Source organism: Galeopterus variegatus, unplaced genomic scaffold (genome assembly GCF_000696425.1).
Source record: "Galeopterus variegatus unplaced genomic scaffold, G_variegatus-3.0.2 Scaffold6966, whole genome shotgun sequence".
NCBI lineage: Eukaryota > Metazoa > Chordata > Mammalia > Dermoptera > Cynocephalidae > Galeopterus > Galeopterus variegatus.
This window is the reverse complement of record NW_007733077.1, coordinates 9,984-24,926: the sequence shown is the minus strand read 5'-3', so window position 1 is coordinate 24,926 and position 14,943 is coordinate 9,984. Positions and strand designations below refer to the sequence as shown.

Below are 14,943 nucleotides of genomic sequence, written 5' to 3'. Positions count from 1 at the left end.
GGATCGCAACCCTTGGCACAGTGTGGTCCGCACCATGCTCAGCCAGTGAGCGAACCGGCCATCCCTATATAGGATCCGAACCCACGGCCTCGGTGCTACCAGCACGGCACTCTCCCGAGTGAGCCACGGGCCAGCCCTTACTTCACCTTTTTATGCCTGTTTCCTCACCCATAAAATGGGGCACAGAGCTGACTGATTAGCTCACTTGGGAGTGTATCGTGCCGATAACACCAAGGTCAAGGGTTTGGATCTCCATACCAACCAGCCACCACCCCCCAAAAAGTGGGGCACAGGACCTATTTCCTGGGTACTGTTTTTATTAAACGATCATTGTTATAAGGACTAAACGAGATAATATATGAAAAGTGCTTTGAACAGTGCCCCGAGTATCGTAAGAACTATATGTGTTTATTAAATGAAGTAAACTCCCTTCCCAGGCATTTGAGGAGGCTCATCTGATCTCCCTGGACCCCATGAAGCAGTTTGCTGCCTGGTTTGAGGAGGCCGTTCAGTGTCCTGACATAGGGGAAGCCAATGCCATGTGTCTGGCTACCTGCACCAGGTGGGCATAGCTGGGGGGCCCTCTGTGGGTGGGTACGGATGAAGTAGGAAACTAGGAAGCTCTTAACTTGATGGATGCCACCTTTATAGTTCCAACTCTGCTATTAAATGCTGTGTGGCCTCAGGTCCTCAGTGTCCTTACCTCTAAACCAAAGATCAGACCACTAAATTCCATTTCAGTGATAAAATGCAGTGCCTCATTCATCTCTGCTCTTGGTGCACCCGCACACGACCCCTTGCCTCCTTCCTCTCCCCATTCACCCAAGCCCCATCTGCTCTTCAAGAGCTACATCTTGTGGGACCTCTCCATGAAGCTCTGTACTCTCTTGAAATCTAGCAATTCTTGGCTATGTCATTCATTTGACAGTCGGTCATATACATCTCTCATGTTAGCCTCTTATTTAACTCTTCTTGTCTCCCTTCACCAAAATGTAAGGCCTTCAACTTAGGGCTCTTGTACTGGGCCCCTGCGTATTCCCCCAGAGCTCTGAGCAGAGGACCTGATAATAACAGCACCTTCTGCAATTGCCCTAGTGGTGGCTGATTGCATTATTGTTGGTCCCTACCATTAGGGCCTTATTAGTTTGTGAGGGCCGCCAGAACAAAATACTATAAACTGAGTGGCTTAAACAGCAGGAATTTATTTTCTCATAGCTCTAGAGGCTTTAAGATCAAGGTGCCATCCAGTTTGATTTCTGGTGATGCCTCTCTTTGTGGCTTGCAGACAGCTGCCTTAATGCTGTGTTCTCACATGCTCTTTCCTGTGTGTGTGCAGGGAGAGAGAGAGATGCGGAGAGCTCTGTGCTGTCTCTTCTTACAAGGGCACCAGTCCTATTGGATTAGGGCCCCATCATTAGGACCTCGTCTAACCTTAATTACCTTGCTAAAGGGCTCGTCTCCAAATACAATCACATTGGGGGTTAGGTCTTCAACATACAGATTTTGGGGGGGGGACACAATTTAATCCATAACGGGGCCCCAGGCAATGGTGTCATACTTGTCCCTCCAGGACAAATCCCCAGGAGCCCATGGGAGTGGGTAGCCTGAGAGCCAGATAAGGGGGGCGCAGCTGGAGGGGGTGCTGAGACGTCTTGTGGAGAGAGGGACTAGAGAGGACACTGAAGTGGGCTCTGACCATGGTGCTGTGCTGTTGCCTCTAGAGATGGAAAACCTTCTGCCCGCATGCTGCTGCTGAAGGGCTTTGGCAAGGATGGCTTCCGCTTCTTTACTAACTTTGAGAGTCGAAAAGGAAAAGAGCTGGTGAGGGTTCATGGTAAATCCTTCCCCGGCCTGCAGGGCCCAGCCCTTGCCTCCTCCAAGGCCTTCCCACGCCCCCCACCTCCCAGTGCACTTGTCGCCAGTGCTCAGGCTCCCTCCTGCCCCAGACCCTGGCACTTGCTCTCTCCAACCGCTCCTCCCTCATCCAATAGATGCCTGATTGACCCCTGTTCCTTCCGTCTCGGCCCAAATGTTACCTCCTCAGGAAAGCCTTCCTTGACTCTCTGCAGACCCTGGTTCTGTTTTCTGTCATTGTTAACTTGCAACTTTCTGCCACTTTTTCAGTTTGTAATTATGGATTTATTTATGTCATGATGTGATTAATATGTATCTCCTCTGTGAGACAGTAAGTAATGTGGGAACAGAGGCTGCATTGGTTTGATCTCTGTTATCCCCAACAATTCTTCCGGTGTTGGGTGCAGAGTTGGCACTTGGTATGCATTCAGTGAATAAATTCAAAATGAGTAGGCCTCCCTGAGTCTGTGCCAGTCAAACGTGCATTTCTCAGGACTTGTAAATCTAAGGGTGAGAAACAAGGCCAAGCCTCACTTTGGAGTCAGACTGGCTTAAACCCAGCTCCAGCACTTACTGTGTGAACTTGGGCACATTACTTAACCTCTCTGAGCCTATCTCCACATCCGTGACAGTAGGCCTAGCTTTGAGGATTTAAATAAGACACTCCAGTGAATGCATCTGCTGTGGGCCTACATGCTGCATGCAGCTCTCATGCCTTCCATGCGTGCCGGAGGCATCCTCTCCCTGTCCTGATGGCGTCTATGGATTCTCGTTCATTTGCAGGACTCTAATCCATTTGCTTCCCTTGTCTTCTACTGGGAACCCCTTCACCGTCAGGTGAGTGAGTGTTCCCAGGACAGCCTGGGGTGGGCTGGGTTGGCAGAGGTCTGAGTTTACAGACAAGCCTAGTGAAGATCCTCACACGGGGCAAGCATGCTGCCTAGGCTGGGCACTCTGCCTCTCAAATAGCTCTCAGTCAGGTGGTCTAGTTGGAGCCAGGAGTGGTGGGGCAGTGGGTAGAGAGAAGTCAGAGGGCAGAGAGGCTCAGGACCTATGCTGGCAAGGAGAGCAGGTGGCACTGAACGCCATCCAGCCAGGGCCATTCCTGAGCAGGTGCGTGTGGAGGGCCCTGTGAAGAAGCTGCCCGAGGAGGAGGCTGAGTCCTACTTCCACTCCCGCCCCAAGAGCAGCCAGATTGGGGCTGTGGTCAGTCACCAGAGTTCTGTGATCCCTGATCGGGAGGTGAGTGGGGCTCCTCCTCTGTCGTTCCCAGATGGTGGGGTCCTTGGCTCATCCCCAGAGGCTGTCCCCAGGGGATGCCAGGCCCTCCTTTCTAGCTAAATGAAAAGGACAATCTCTCTGGGGGAGGTGGGGATGGGGAAACAGGCCTCCTTTATCTGTCTGAGCCTCCTGTTGACTGTGCTCCTGGAGGACACGGGCCAGTCTGCCTTACTCACCTGTGTCCTGTGCCAGGCCCAGAGCACATACTTAGTAAGTTGGTAGTAAGTGAGTTATTGACTGGCCTAACTCTTCCTCTCTTTCCTTCCCCTGAGCAGTATCTGAGAAAGAAAAATGAAGAACTAGAGCAGCTCTACCGGGAACAAGAGGTGCCTAAGCCAAAATACTGGTAAGTGATACCTGGTAGTTGTCTAGAAGGGGACATGAGGACCCCCACGTTTATGTGAAGCCACCCTGTCTGTGGAATTACAGATCTACTCCTCCCCAGCAACCCTCATTAGATGCATCCCAGCAACTTCTTTCAAGAGACCCTGGGATGAGAAGTGGGTGGGAGAGTGACCTGGCTGGAAAAATCCACAGAACACTGAAACCTCTGCTTCTCCCTGCAGGGGTGGCTATGTCTTGTTACCGCAGGTGATGGAGTTCTGGCAAGGCCAGACCAACCGCCTGCATGACCGGATTATCTTTCGGCGGCACCTACAGACAGGAGATTCCCCTCTGGGGCCCATGACCCACCATGGGGAGGACGACTGGCTGTATGAGAGACTTGCACCTTGACTCCAGAATCTGGGGACTCTGGAGCTGGGGCTAGGTGCTCAGAGAGGGTGTTGGACTGGGGCACTGGGAGCCAGGACTTTCTTTCTAAACCCCCCATCCCTTATCCCTGGGGCCCTTCAGAGCTTGTCCTCCAAGTTCTCTGTACTCAGGTGGCTCTCCAATTAGCTGGCAGTGGAGTATAACAGTGACACAGAGAATCACAAACAAGAAGTAATCCCATACTTTATTGACCTTGCCTGTGATTTTTGGAATAGCTCCCTCTAGGGGTAGCAACTGGTGTGACTCCCTTTCTGGTGACACAGGGTGGGCCCTCAGCAACCCTTTCTGTTACCATAAGTCATACCAGCCAAAGCTGATTGGTCCCAGTGTAGGCACCTGAGCCAATCTAGCCAGTCAGATTTTCTTGTCAATAATTTGAAATTTGAAATGGAGAGACCCAGAGCCTTGGGAGTCATTGTAACCAAGACACTAATGGCAACCAACACACAACAGTGTCTGGCTGCTCTGTTGCTGCCCTGGATCCCTCCTTCCCAGGTCTACATGGCACAGTTCCTCCCTCTTCCTCAAAACATCCCACTTTATCTGTAAAAAAAAAAAATTTTTTTTGGCTTAAAATAGCTAGAATCAATTTGTGTTACTTAAAACTTAAAAGAACCTGAACTTGGGCCGGCCCGTGGCTCACTCGGGAGAGTGCGGTGCTGATAACACCAAGGCCACGGAATTTTTTTTGGCTTAAAATAGCTAGAATCAATTTGTGTTACTTAAAACTTAAAAGAACCTGAACTTGGGCTGGCCCGTGGCTCACTCGGGAGAGTGCGGTGCTGATAACACCAAGGCCACGGGTTCGGATCCTATATAGGGATGGTCGGTTCACTCACTGGCTGAGTGTGGTGCTGACAACACCAAGTCAAGGATTGAGATCCCCTTACCGGTTATCTTTTAAAAAAATAATTTAAAAAATTAAAAGAACCTGAACTCTTTTACCAATAGTACATATAGTACTTACGTACTGATTGCTGCCTTCCATTGTTTGAAGCACAGCAATGTGGAAAAGAGATTAAGTTTATTCTCTGTAGCTCCAACGGGCCCAAAGGTGGAAGTAACAGGGAAGTAGGTTTCATCTCGATATGGGGAGGGAGAGATTTCTAACAATCAGAACTGCCTAAGAGGAGTGGGCTCTCTGTTAGGTAGTAAGTGTTCTGTCCCTAGCAGTATTCAATCCCTGTCAGTCAGGAATTTTGTAGAAGGCGTTCATGTGCTGGCACCTACAGGCGAGGGAGTTGTTTTTTTTTTTTTGTCCTTTTTGAGACCGTCCGCACCGCGCTCAGCCAGTGAGCGCTGTGAGCGCACTGGTCATCCCTATATAGGACCCGAACCCGCAGCGGGAGCGCTGCTGCACTCCCAGCGCCGCACTCTCCCGAGTGCGCCACTGGCTCGGCCCAAGGGGGAGATTTTAATCAAGCTTTACTGTCCATGTTTGTTTATGGAAACTTTGTGTGTGTGTGTACGCACATATATATTTCATTTTTCAAATATAAAATTAAATTATTATAGAGATTATGCTCTTCACACTGCTCATACATCCCCTTGCCCTACTCCCTACCTCTTTCTACTGATGATGTTGATTTCTAGATCACTGGTTTTCACCCACATTGGAATTACCTGGGGAGCCTTTAAAATCCCAGGGAATCCTGTGCAGCCAAAGTTAAGACCTCCTGGTCTAGATCCTTGCTACTTGTGTGTGGAGCACTTTAGAGATGCGGACCTTCAGGCTCACCCCTGATCCACTGAATCTGATTCTGTATTTTCACAAGACCCCCAAGGGACCAGATGCGCTGACCTCACAGTCTGTGATCCTTTAATAACCCTTCAGTTGAGTCCCGTGCTGAACTGTATTTGCTTTCCTTGAGCACAAGCCTGCCGACCAGGGACACACTGGATAAGCAAGCGGCCTACTGGCAACTGAGAGGAGCCAGGCTGGGTAAATGTTTGCTGTGACTAAGACAGGATCAGAGAACTATTATTTGCACTGGTTGGGGTAGAAGTTGCTACTCTATAAACTGCTTCCTTTGACTGTGTGGGCGTGTGCTTGTCTATTATTGAGAAGCCTCCTCCAAGGGCAGCCCTCTCCTATGTTAGATCCCCTCCTAAGCCTGAGCACAGGAGGGCACATCCGCCCTGTGGCTACCTGCAGGACAGGACACTGGGTGCCCTTACCTCCCTGCCCTTTTCGTCGTTGTGCTGTGAACTGTAATTTTATGAGTACACGTGTATACGCGCTGTGTAGCCCCCCAGCTTTGAGCCTGGTCTCAGCAGTTCCTTTTTGGTTCTCTGTCCATCAATCACTGTGCCAAGTCTGTAATAAAAGCCTGTCAGCCGTGTGTGATACTAATTTTCAACCTGGCCCGGTCCTGCCCCCTCCCCTCCTCAGGAAAGGAGGGGAGTTGGGAATTTAAGCGACTTTCCTCCCACCTGGCTTCTCCTCGCCGTGTAGATTGCGCGTCCAGCAGGGGGCGCCGGCAGCCCAGGGTCGGCTCCTTCTGGGCAGTGGAGGCCAGTTCTAGGCGGCCTCCCCAGTCTCCCCTTCCTCTGCTTGGATGGTGTCCCAGTGAAACTGTGGTTGATAACCCGTAGCCTCTCCCGGCTCCTGCACATATTTGCGCTCTCCGTTCCTCCTCTGTTCCCGTGAAAACTTGCAGCTGCCTCAGCTCTTGACTCCCTGGACAATCAGATCTCCCTTTGGCATCTAGTATCCCCTCAACTCTCCATTCACCCAGCCCCCCAGCTCAGGGACATATGTGGGGTTTCCCTGGAAAATTCCTGTGGAGGTCACTTTGGGGCTGTGGAGCAGGGTCAGCATGCAAGGGGCAGAGGGGCCTCGGACCCTCTTACCGAAGGGGGGTAATGGTGATATTGGAGCAGGTGGCAATGCAGTACCAGTATTAGGTAGAACCATGGGTCAGTGGCCCATGGCCCATCCCCATCCCCTGCCTCAAGGAACCACAGGATGGGCTGATGTGGGAGGTACCTGCAGTTTGGGGTCTAAGGAAACACCCAGCCACTAAGCCTGTTGGCCTTATCCCATTGGTTCCAGCGTCTGTAACTCCCTCTTGAGTGATGCTCTCACAGGATGGGCTGATGTGGGAGGTACCTGCAGTTTGGGGTCTAAGGAAACACCCAGCCTCTAAGCCTGTTGGCCTTATCCCATTGGTTCCAGCGTCTGTAACTCCCTCTTGAGTGATGCTCACCTCCCAGGATCCTAAGGCCTAGACATTGCCCTCTCTCCACCGCACCTCCTCTTCTGCAGGTGTCTGCTCCTCCTTCTGAGCCTCAGTTTCCCATTCCCTCCAGCAGATAAGAATCAGAAGTGGAAGGAGCTGTGTGGGGCAGTCCCAACTCCACCACTATGAGTGCCTGACCTAGGGCGAGGAATTTAACTTCTCTAAGCCTCAGTTAACTCATCTGGAAAAGGGGGCTTATGAAAGCACCTGTCTCGGGTGATGAGAGGATTAAAGGAGGAACCTTGTGGAGTACTTTCTCCAGAGCTGCCTGTTGTAAGCACCTGTAAGTGTTAGCTATTAACGCTGGGCAAGGCTGCCAGTATGGGGAAAGTCTGAGCTTCTCAAACAGATGCTTTATGGACCGAGTAATTGGTAAGACCCTAGAAAGTTCCACGTAGAGGGGAGGGGTCGGGGAAGAAGCGTTGGGGAAGGCAGCACCCCTGGGCACACCTTGGTCCCTCCAGCTCCTGGTCTCCCTCACTCATTCTTGCAATTCCTCCTGGCCTGGGTAAGTCACCTAACAAAGGCCCCTTGTACAGATCTGTTTGTTTTGGTAATAAATTTCCTGAGCAATAACTCCCTGGGGTGGGGTGGCCCAGCGGCATGCAAGGAGGTGACCTGGAAGCCGCAGGACCACATTGTTAAGTGGCCAACTTGGTCTCTTCCTGTTCCCACCATAAGCTCCAGAGATTTTTCCAGTTCTTGTGGCTTGAGAAAGACCCAGACATAACATCATAGGGTTAGAGCTCTCTCCTCCTTAAACTGAAGCCGTGAGGTATGGTGGAATTTCTTAACAGAGAAAGCGGGGAGGAAACCAATATTTAACCGAACATCTACTATGGGGCTAATGGGCCACTTAATACTAGCCACTGTGTATGAAATAGGTATTACTACAGCCCCCTTTTACAGAAGAGGGAACTGAGGCTCAGAGGAGATTTTTAAAAAATGTTTCTAAGGCCACCCAGCTACAAAGGGGTAGAGGCGGGATTTGAACCTGATTCCAAACCAAACTACTGAGATTTCGGGGTCAGTCACCAAAGGTCTGCCACACTCTCTCGGAGCCCCTGATGGCCTCTCTGTTGACCAGAAAGAACCGACCACTGAGGTATAACTAGCTCCTTCCTCTGCTTCCTACCCCCCAATACTAGGGCTAGTTTGATGGTGAAATTAGTGACCCAGTTCCTACATCGTCACACTAGGGGGCCTTCCTGAAGCTTGAAAGGAGCAGTTTAAGCCCAAAGGTCCACTTTTCTTACATAAAGGGAGGTAAAGGCATGAAAAACAGTCATCTCAATAAATGCAAGACAAGAGCATAAATAGGTTCTCTACTTTTGCGACATTGTTTATTACAAAGAGAGAAACCTACAATTATTTTTTTAAACAAAATTCAAGGCTCCAGGACTCATCTCTGGGGCTGATCCATCTTAAATACCAGTAAGGGAAGGAGAGGAGAAAACTGGCTGCTTTGGGCTCTTACCAGAGCTTCTCCACCCATTCTCCAGTTTGGACCCTTGGGCCAACGTAGCTTCCCTTTGAGGGTGTGTGACTTGACACCTGCACAAGTGGTGGCCAAAGCAGGAACCCGTAGGATTACTAATCTCTGTGGCAACCCCCATGGAGTGCCAGGGACCTCACCCCCTCCACACCTGGGGGTGAAGTTCCAGGAAGTTTGCCACTGTGTTGGGAGGTAAGCTCAAGTTCAGCATCTCCACCTCCAGCTCAAGGAAACCACCCTCCATCACGTGGCTTCTGGAAAATGTGCTGTCCTCAGGATTGGAAAACAGTCCCAGGCAGAGAAAGTAGAGGGAGCAGCAATTCAGACTCACCCTTGACCTTGTGCCCAGGAAGGAGGTGGAGTCTGTCCAGCTCCCTCTCTTTATTCCCTGCCACGCCCCCCTCCCTGCTGGCACTGCCATTCCTCCACAGGGGACTGTCCTTCCCAGCAGTGGGGGGTGGTCTCCATCCTTGAACTGGAGTGCCTTTGTATGTGGTCAGGGGAGGGTGGGAGGACCTGGGATCTCCCAGGCCTCACAGAAATCTGGGGCACATAAATACAAACCTAAAAACCAGACATTTCCTGCCAGCAGGCATCAACTGCCCCCCACGGCTTCTGCTGTGGCCGAAGAGGCCAGCGTGGCAAGCCCCTGCCTCAGACCCGGCTGCTGGTGGGGAGATGGCAGGTGCCAGCATCCCCCTCAGCCCCGTCATTGTTTTTTGCCCTCCCGGTCATCAAATAGGTTGGGGTTCTCCGCCAGTGTGGCTCGAACTTTTATCTTCTCCTTGAAGCGGCCCGAATTGGAGACTTTGACATGCTTGCCCTTGGTGTTCTTGTCCACAATCTTCTCCAGGCGGGTGCTAAAGTCGCTGTTGGGGGCCCCAGCCTCGGGCCGCGGGGGCTCCGCGCCCCCGTCCGTCTGGGCATAGGAGTCGGGGATCTCATACAGCACCTTGGGAGTGGATTTCTTCTTGCGGAGGAAGGTCAGCTTCCACCAGCCGACTTCAGTCATGGCGCTGCCTGGGCCGAGGTGGGGCTTCTGCAGGGTGGGAGGGACAAAGGGTCAGTGGGAGACGGGGTGCCTTTGGACCGGCCCTCTCTAGACTCATTCTCATGGGCTATTTTATGAATTGAAGAAAGAGTTGAAGGTAGGGCCAGAGAAACCCAGGATTCAGGTGAGCAGGTGCCACAGCGCTCGTGGAGAGCATGAGAAGAAGGCAGGGTCTGAGGAAAGGGCCACCAAGATTGAAGGTAGGGCCAGAGAAACCCAGGATTCAGGTGAGCGGGTGCCACAGCGCTCGTGGAGAGCATGAGAAGAAGGCAGGGTCTGAGGAAAGGGCCACCAAGTCAACATCAGCAGGGAAGCCACCCAAGCCAGGCAGGGGGGCAGTGGGACAGCCACGCACAACACCCTGCAGGGCTGTAGGGAGCTTCGAGATCATTCCTGCCAGGCACCTCAGTGCTGCAGGCAGGTGAACAGCGTGCTGGGTCACATGGCATCAGGCCTGTGACACCATTCCCCGCTCTTCCCACTACACCACCGGCCCTGCTGCCTGGGATGGGCAGGCTATTGACTGGAGCACATGGACAGACACACGCTGTGCATTCTGTTTGGGATTCACCACAAAATAACATAGAGTTTGTGATATTCCAAGCAAATTGAAATTCCCAGTGGTGACCAGCAGGACTAACGTAGCTGCTGAGCTTTTCCTAAGGGGGAGAAGCAGGAACGTCCAGGTGGGGAGTGGGAAGGCCTGGGGTCCGTCCTGGCCTTGCAACCTCTGGCAAGTTACTTCTCTGGGCCTCAGTTTCCTCATCTGTCCCTTGCAGCCCTACCACTTAACTCTTCCGCTAATTCCTGCCCACAGAGGCAGGCATGCTTTGCAAAGTAAAACTTGTAATGGTAATAATTACTAAGGGATGGCTCTATTTCCCCACAAGCTTCCACAAGGACAGGAGTTTGAAGGGGAGCTAAGAGTCTGGAAGGCAGTTAGGTGGAGCCCAGAGGTATGTGTGGGATATGGTCACCACAGGTTGTACCTTCCATAAGGACACCCACTGGAGTGGGGTGAGGAGGTGAAATCCTGTCCTCTCCATGCACAAGCTTGTGTGTCCTGACATGGAGCTGCCTTTGTCAGGGACCTCACCTTCTACCAACTTCCACAAAGGTGCTATAGGAGCTTGGGGAAGTTCTGGAAGATGAAGGTGACTGGATGTTGCTGAACACTGGGGCATGTAAGCTAGGAGCAGGCAGCAGTCGACCAGGGTAATTAAGATCAATCAAAGAGTGAGCAGAGTGGTGAGAATTATAGGCATCTCTGGGCCTGGTCTGGAGGGGTGGGTGGTCTGGTTCTCAGGACTCCTGGGTGTGTGCTGCGGAAGCTCCAGGAGGAGGGGGCGGCAGGCAGCGCACACCGGGAAGCTGGATGGTCAGCCGGCCCAAGCCCGGGCGAACATACTTGTGTCACCCCCTGTCACATACTGATGGTCTTTGCTAACTTTTCTAAAAAGACCAGAAAGAAATAGGCCAAACAATAGTGGTTTTCTTTATGTAGAAGGAATAGAGGATGCTTTCTCCCCTTTAGTTTTCTAATTTCCAGAATTTCCATAATGAGTATGGATTTTTTTTTTTTTTTTAAAAGATGACCGGTAAGGGGATCTCAACCCTTGACTTGGTGTTGTCAGCACCACGCTCAGCCAGTGAGCGAACCGGCCATCCCTATATGGGATCCGAACCCGTGGCCTTGGTGCTATCAGCACCGCACTCTCCCGAGTGAGCCACGGGCCGGCCCGAGTATGGATTTTTTTAGGGGGGATCATATCAAATTCAGGAAAAATGAAAGCAGGGTGTTGGCCTAGGCTTGGGTGAGTTGAACGCCTGCCTCCATCGCCCTCTCGCTGCTGCTGTCTCCTGCCCCTCCATGCACCCACCCCCTTTATCAGAGCACATGCCTGGTAGATTCCTTCCCACCTCTTTTTCCAGGCAGCAGATCTCACATTGCCAGCTCTGTCTCTTTTGAGGGGCTCAAGCAGCAAGAGAAGCCAAGGGGAGACCTTGTGCAGCTCCCACTTAGAAGGTGAAGGAGAGGGTGAGAGTGGCCACATAAACACTTTCAGGGCACCCTGGAGAGGTGAGCGCACCAAGGGACAGCCTGAGAGGTTTGCTTTGGCAGCTTGCCCCACCTGGGCTTAGCACAGCCTTGCACAGAACGTGGTGTTCCAGAATGGGTTTCTGGAAGGAGTTGCAGGGAGGGCAGGCAAGGAGGGACAAGGCACTTGCTTGATCTCAGGGTGCCCAGTTGCTGCCTTGTCTGCAGCAAGGCCCATGGCCTCCCAACCACCCGTCCGGGGCTGCCAAGGAACTTGGGGAATGGAGGAACAGAAGATCCTGCTCCTGAACCTACTATAGCAACCAGATTTCCTAGCTCCGTGAGAGAAAGTGGCCTCTGCCTGTGCCAGTTAAAATATACCCATTTTAAAGGATATTTCAAGTTAGCATCCCCAGGGCTTAACTCTCTGGAGTAAAGGGAGCCACAGATCACAAGGTACTTGTCAGAAAACCACAGAGGCAGGAATAGCCCTTCTCCCCTACCCTGGGGCTTCCGCCAAGGCACCAAGGCACCAAGGCACCAAGACACTGTGCTCTTTTGTCCTGGTCATGTACCCTGGTCTCTCCAGGATGCTCTTTGCCAGGCCTTCCTGTCCCCTTTGTCCAGGAGGACATGTGAGCACAAGTAAGCAGGTGTTCGTCCCTTTAGGTGAGCCTGACATATGGAAATTTGAACTTGCAAAACAGAAAAATTAGCAGACTATTCTTTGTTTTACAAAATAACCTAGCTATAGGATTCCTTTACATAGTGCTTAAAAGATAGTATAAAATTTGATTTGCTTAAAAAAAAAAAGATGGTGTGATATCCAAACTTTCCAGATACACAAAGTTGCAAAGAGCAAGCTATCTGTGGCCGCAAGCCCATGCCTAATCACAGAAGGCTGGAGGAGATTTGGGGTGGGGTGGGGTACTTAGGATTTCAGATTTGGTGACACGCAGTAGGCCCTGCAGTCATCTTGTGCAGGGCCCTGAGCTGGCCATGCTGAAGGCTAGGCCCTTGCCCTGGGGCCCTGCAATCCAAGAGACAAGGAAATCAGTCCTTGAGGATGCCTGCTCCACCTCCAATGTTTGCACAGCTTTGGGGCCCAAGAAAGGCCTCATGGGACAGCCTGCCACCCCCTGCCTTTGGTGGCCAGCACCATGGCATGCACGTGGGTGCACCAGGACAGGTCACTCCACCCCAGCTGGGTTTTGTGAGCTGCTCTGAATGGCTTTGCCCAGACTGGACCGGGCCCCTTCTGAGCTGGGACAAGTTAGCCATTGACTGGAGCAAGGGTGGAGGTGCAGGTGGGGGAAGAAAGTCAGCTTCTGTGTTCTAAGATAAAACCCAGAATCCCCCCAGCCCCCCAGCCCTCTGCAAGGCCCCTAATGGCACTTGTCTTCCCCGGGTGACACTGGGTTACCCTGGATAGGAACAGAGAGAAGTTCCTACCACACAGCCAGAAGCATGCTCCGGCTGGGGGTCAGAGTGGGCTCCAGTTCAGCAAGAGTTAATAGAGAACTGCTCTGGAGTGAAACTTTCTCAGCAGGAGCTCTGTTGGAGGCTTGGATTGACTCCAAGAGGCCAGTGGGATGAGTCCGGTGGAGACCGCATGCCTGGGTTTCCCCTTCCCGCTGGGCTTGTCAGCCATGGATGCAGAACAGAGTGCCCTGACAGGGGACTGTGCCTTGATTTCCCCACCCTCGGGCCCTCTGCCTGTACCTGTTATCCTGACTGCTCCGGGCTGGAAGCGAGACCTTCCCTAGAGGAGCTGAGTGTAGGAGCTGCCGGGGAGGGTGAGACTGGGGGAGGAGGGGGTGCCTCCAGGGTGCCGTGCCAGGCAAGGCTCGGGCCAGGCGAGGTGGGTAGGAGCAGCTAGCTGCACAGTCAGGTGCAAGAGAAACAGGTGCAGGAGCGGTACCTGTTCCGAGGCAGTTCCTGGAGTCAAGGTGAACCTGAAACCCAGCCCCTCCCGGCTAAGTAAACAGAAGCAGAGGCCGGCTCAGGCTGATGAATATTCATCACCCCAGAAATCCAATCCCAGAGCCCCTGAATCCACCCAGAAGCCAGGGTCCTCCCGGGACCGCCAAGCTGGGGGAGGGAATCCCAAGGGAAGTCTCGGGTGGGGGAACACAGAGCCTCTTTCCTCAGTTTCCCCTCTCTCGAGTACCTGGTTGCACACCCCCCAACCCAGCTGTAGCCAAGGTCACCCCCACCCATTTCATCCTCCAAAGAGGCTCTAACCCCTCTCCAGCTTGGACTACCTCCTGGACATTGCCCAGGGCACAACCGGGAAAGGGTTAAGGGCCACTGCTCCATTGGCGGGCTGGGCAGGACGGGGTGCACCCCAGCTCTCTTTGAACTCCCTGAGTCGAAACCAGTCCCTGGTTAGACTGGTTGGCAGACCGGTTCCCAGGCTGCCTGCTCCCCCGCCCGCCCTGAAGCCTCAAAGCTCCTCCGGTGGGTGCTGGATGGGGGGCTGTGGCTCCCTCGGGACAGGACCCGAAGGGCTGCTCCTCAGGATCTCCCCAGGGGGGAAATAGGAGACATAGGCCCCTCTTTGGTCCAAGTCCTCCACACCCACCACAACCTCAAACATCCTCATTTCCCTCCTCCCTCGCTTAGAGGTGGGCTTCAGTGTCCTTAAATTGCATGCAAAATTCCATCTGTGTGGGCAGAGGCGCATTGATTTTACTTTTTAATTTTTATTTTTTGCGGCTGGCTGGTATAAGGATCTGAACCCGTGACCTTGGAGTTATAAGGTTGTGCTCTAACCAACTGAGCCAAGTGGCCAGCCCTGGAATTATACTTCTATCTGACTCTCAGAAAGAACTGTGACAGCCTCCCCACCCCAAAGTATCACTTGATTGAACTTCCCCCAAATTTCCAGCTGTCTACTGGAAGGGCCTTACTGGCTATTACAGTACGAAATTGGCAAAATCTGGGGCAAGCTCTCAGATGGGGCCCTGGCAGAGCAGGCGGAGAGGGAAAAGCAAGACGGCAGGTGGTGGGCACACGGCTGGGGGGCAGGGGCAGGGGCAGCGTGTGTGCACAGGGGTATCATCCTCACTCATTTGCAGCCACTCTCCTCTTCCTGCAAACCCGTCACCAGCTATGCCGGCGTGTAGCCCGCAGCCTGGGCTGCTCTTGCAGGTGGCTCTGCACTCAGGAGAACGTTGTTTTGAAGCCACCCTGAGGTGGCCATTTG

At 52.7% G+C, this 14,943-nt stretch overlaps 2 protein-coding genes across 4 annotated transcripts in view; one reads left to right on the top strand and one right to left on the bottom strand.

Annotated features, from left to right (window-relative positions):
* The window catches only part of PNPO (pyridoxamine 5'-phosphate oxidase), a 5,907-nt gene extending 1,811 nt beyond the window's left edge, over positions 1-4,096 (top strand). For 2 of the 3 annotated variants that reach the window (XM_008591487.1, XM_008591488.1), the window contains exons 2-7: positions 438-562; positions 1,722-1,821; positions 2,638-2,691; positions 2,968-3,096; positions 3,411-3,481; positions 3,702-4,096. In XM_008591487.1, the coding sequence (XP_008589709.1) occupies positions 438-562; positions 1,722-1,821; positions 2,638-2,691; positions 2,968-3,096; positions 3,411-3,481; positions 3,702-3,870 (648 nt within the window). In that variant the 3' untranslated portion in view covers positions 3,871-4,096. The remainder of the gene's footprint in view (positions 1-437; positions 563-1,721; positions 1,822-2,637; positions 2,692-2,967; positions 3,097-3,410; positions 3,482-3,701) is intronic. The other variant, XM_008591490.1, reaches the window with a different exon arrangement.
* A 4,372-nt stretch (positions 4,097-8,468) lies between these two features.
* On the bottom strand, positions 8,469-13,624 carry PRR15L (proline rich 15-like). Its single transcript, XM_008591486.1, has 2 exons — positions 13,458-13,624; positions 8,469-9,685 (listed from the first exon to the last, which is right to left on the bottom strand). The coding sequence occupies exon 2, from the start codon at positions 9,656-9,658 to the stop codon at positions 9,356-9,358; it is 303 nt and encodes a 100-aa protein (XP_008589708.1). The 5' UTR covers positions 9,659-9,685; positions 13,458-13,624; the 3' UTR covers positions 8,469-9,355.
* Positions 13,625-14,943: the final 1,319 nt, after the last annotated feature.

What these genes read in the sequence shown, in the direction of transcription:
- PRR15L (XM_008591486.1), bottom strand. Translation starts at nt 9,658, where the DNA reads ATGACTGAAGTCGGCTGGTGGAAGCTGACCTTCCTCCGCAAGAAGAAA.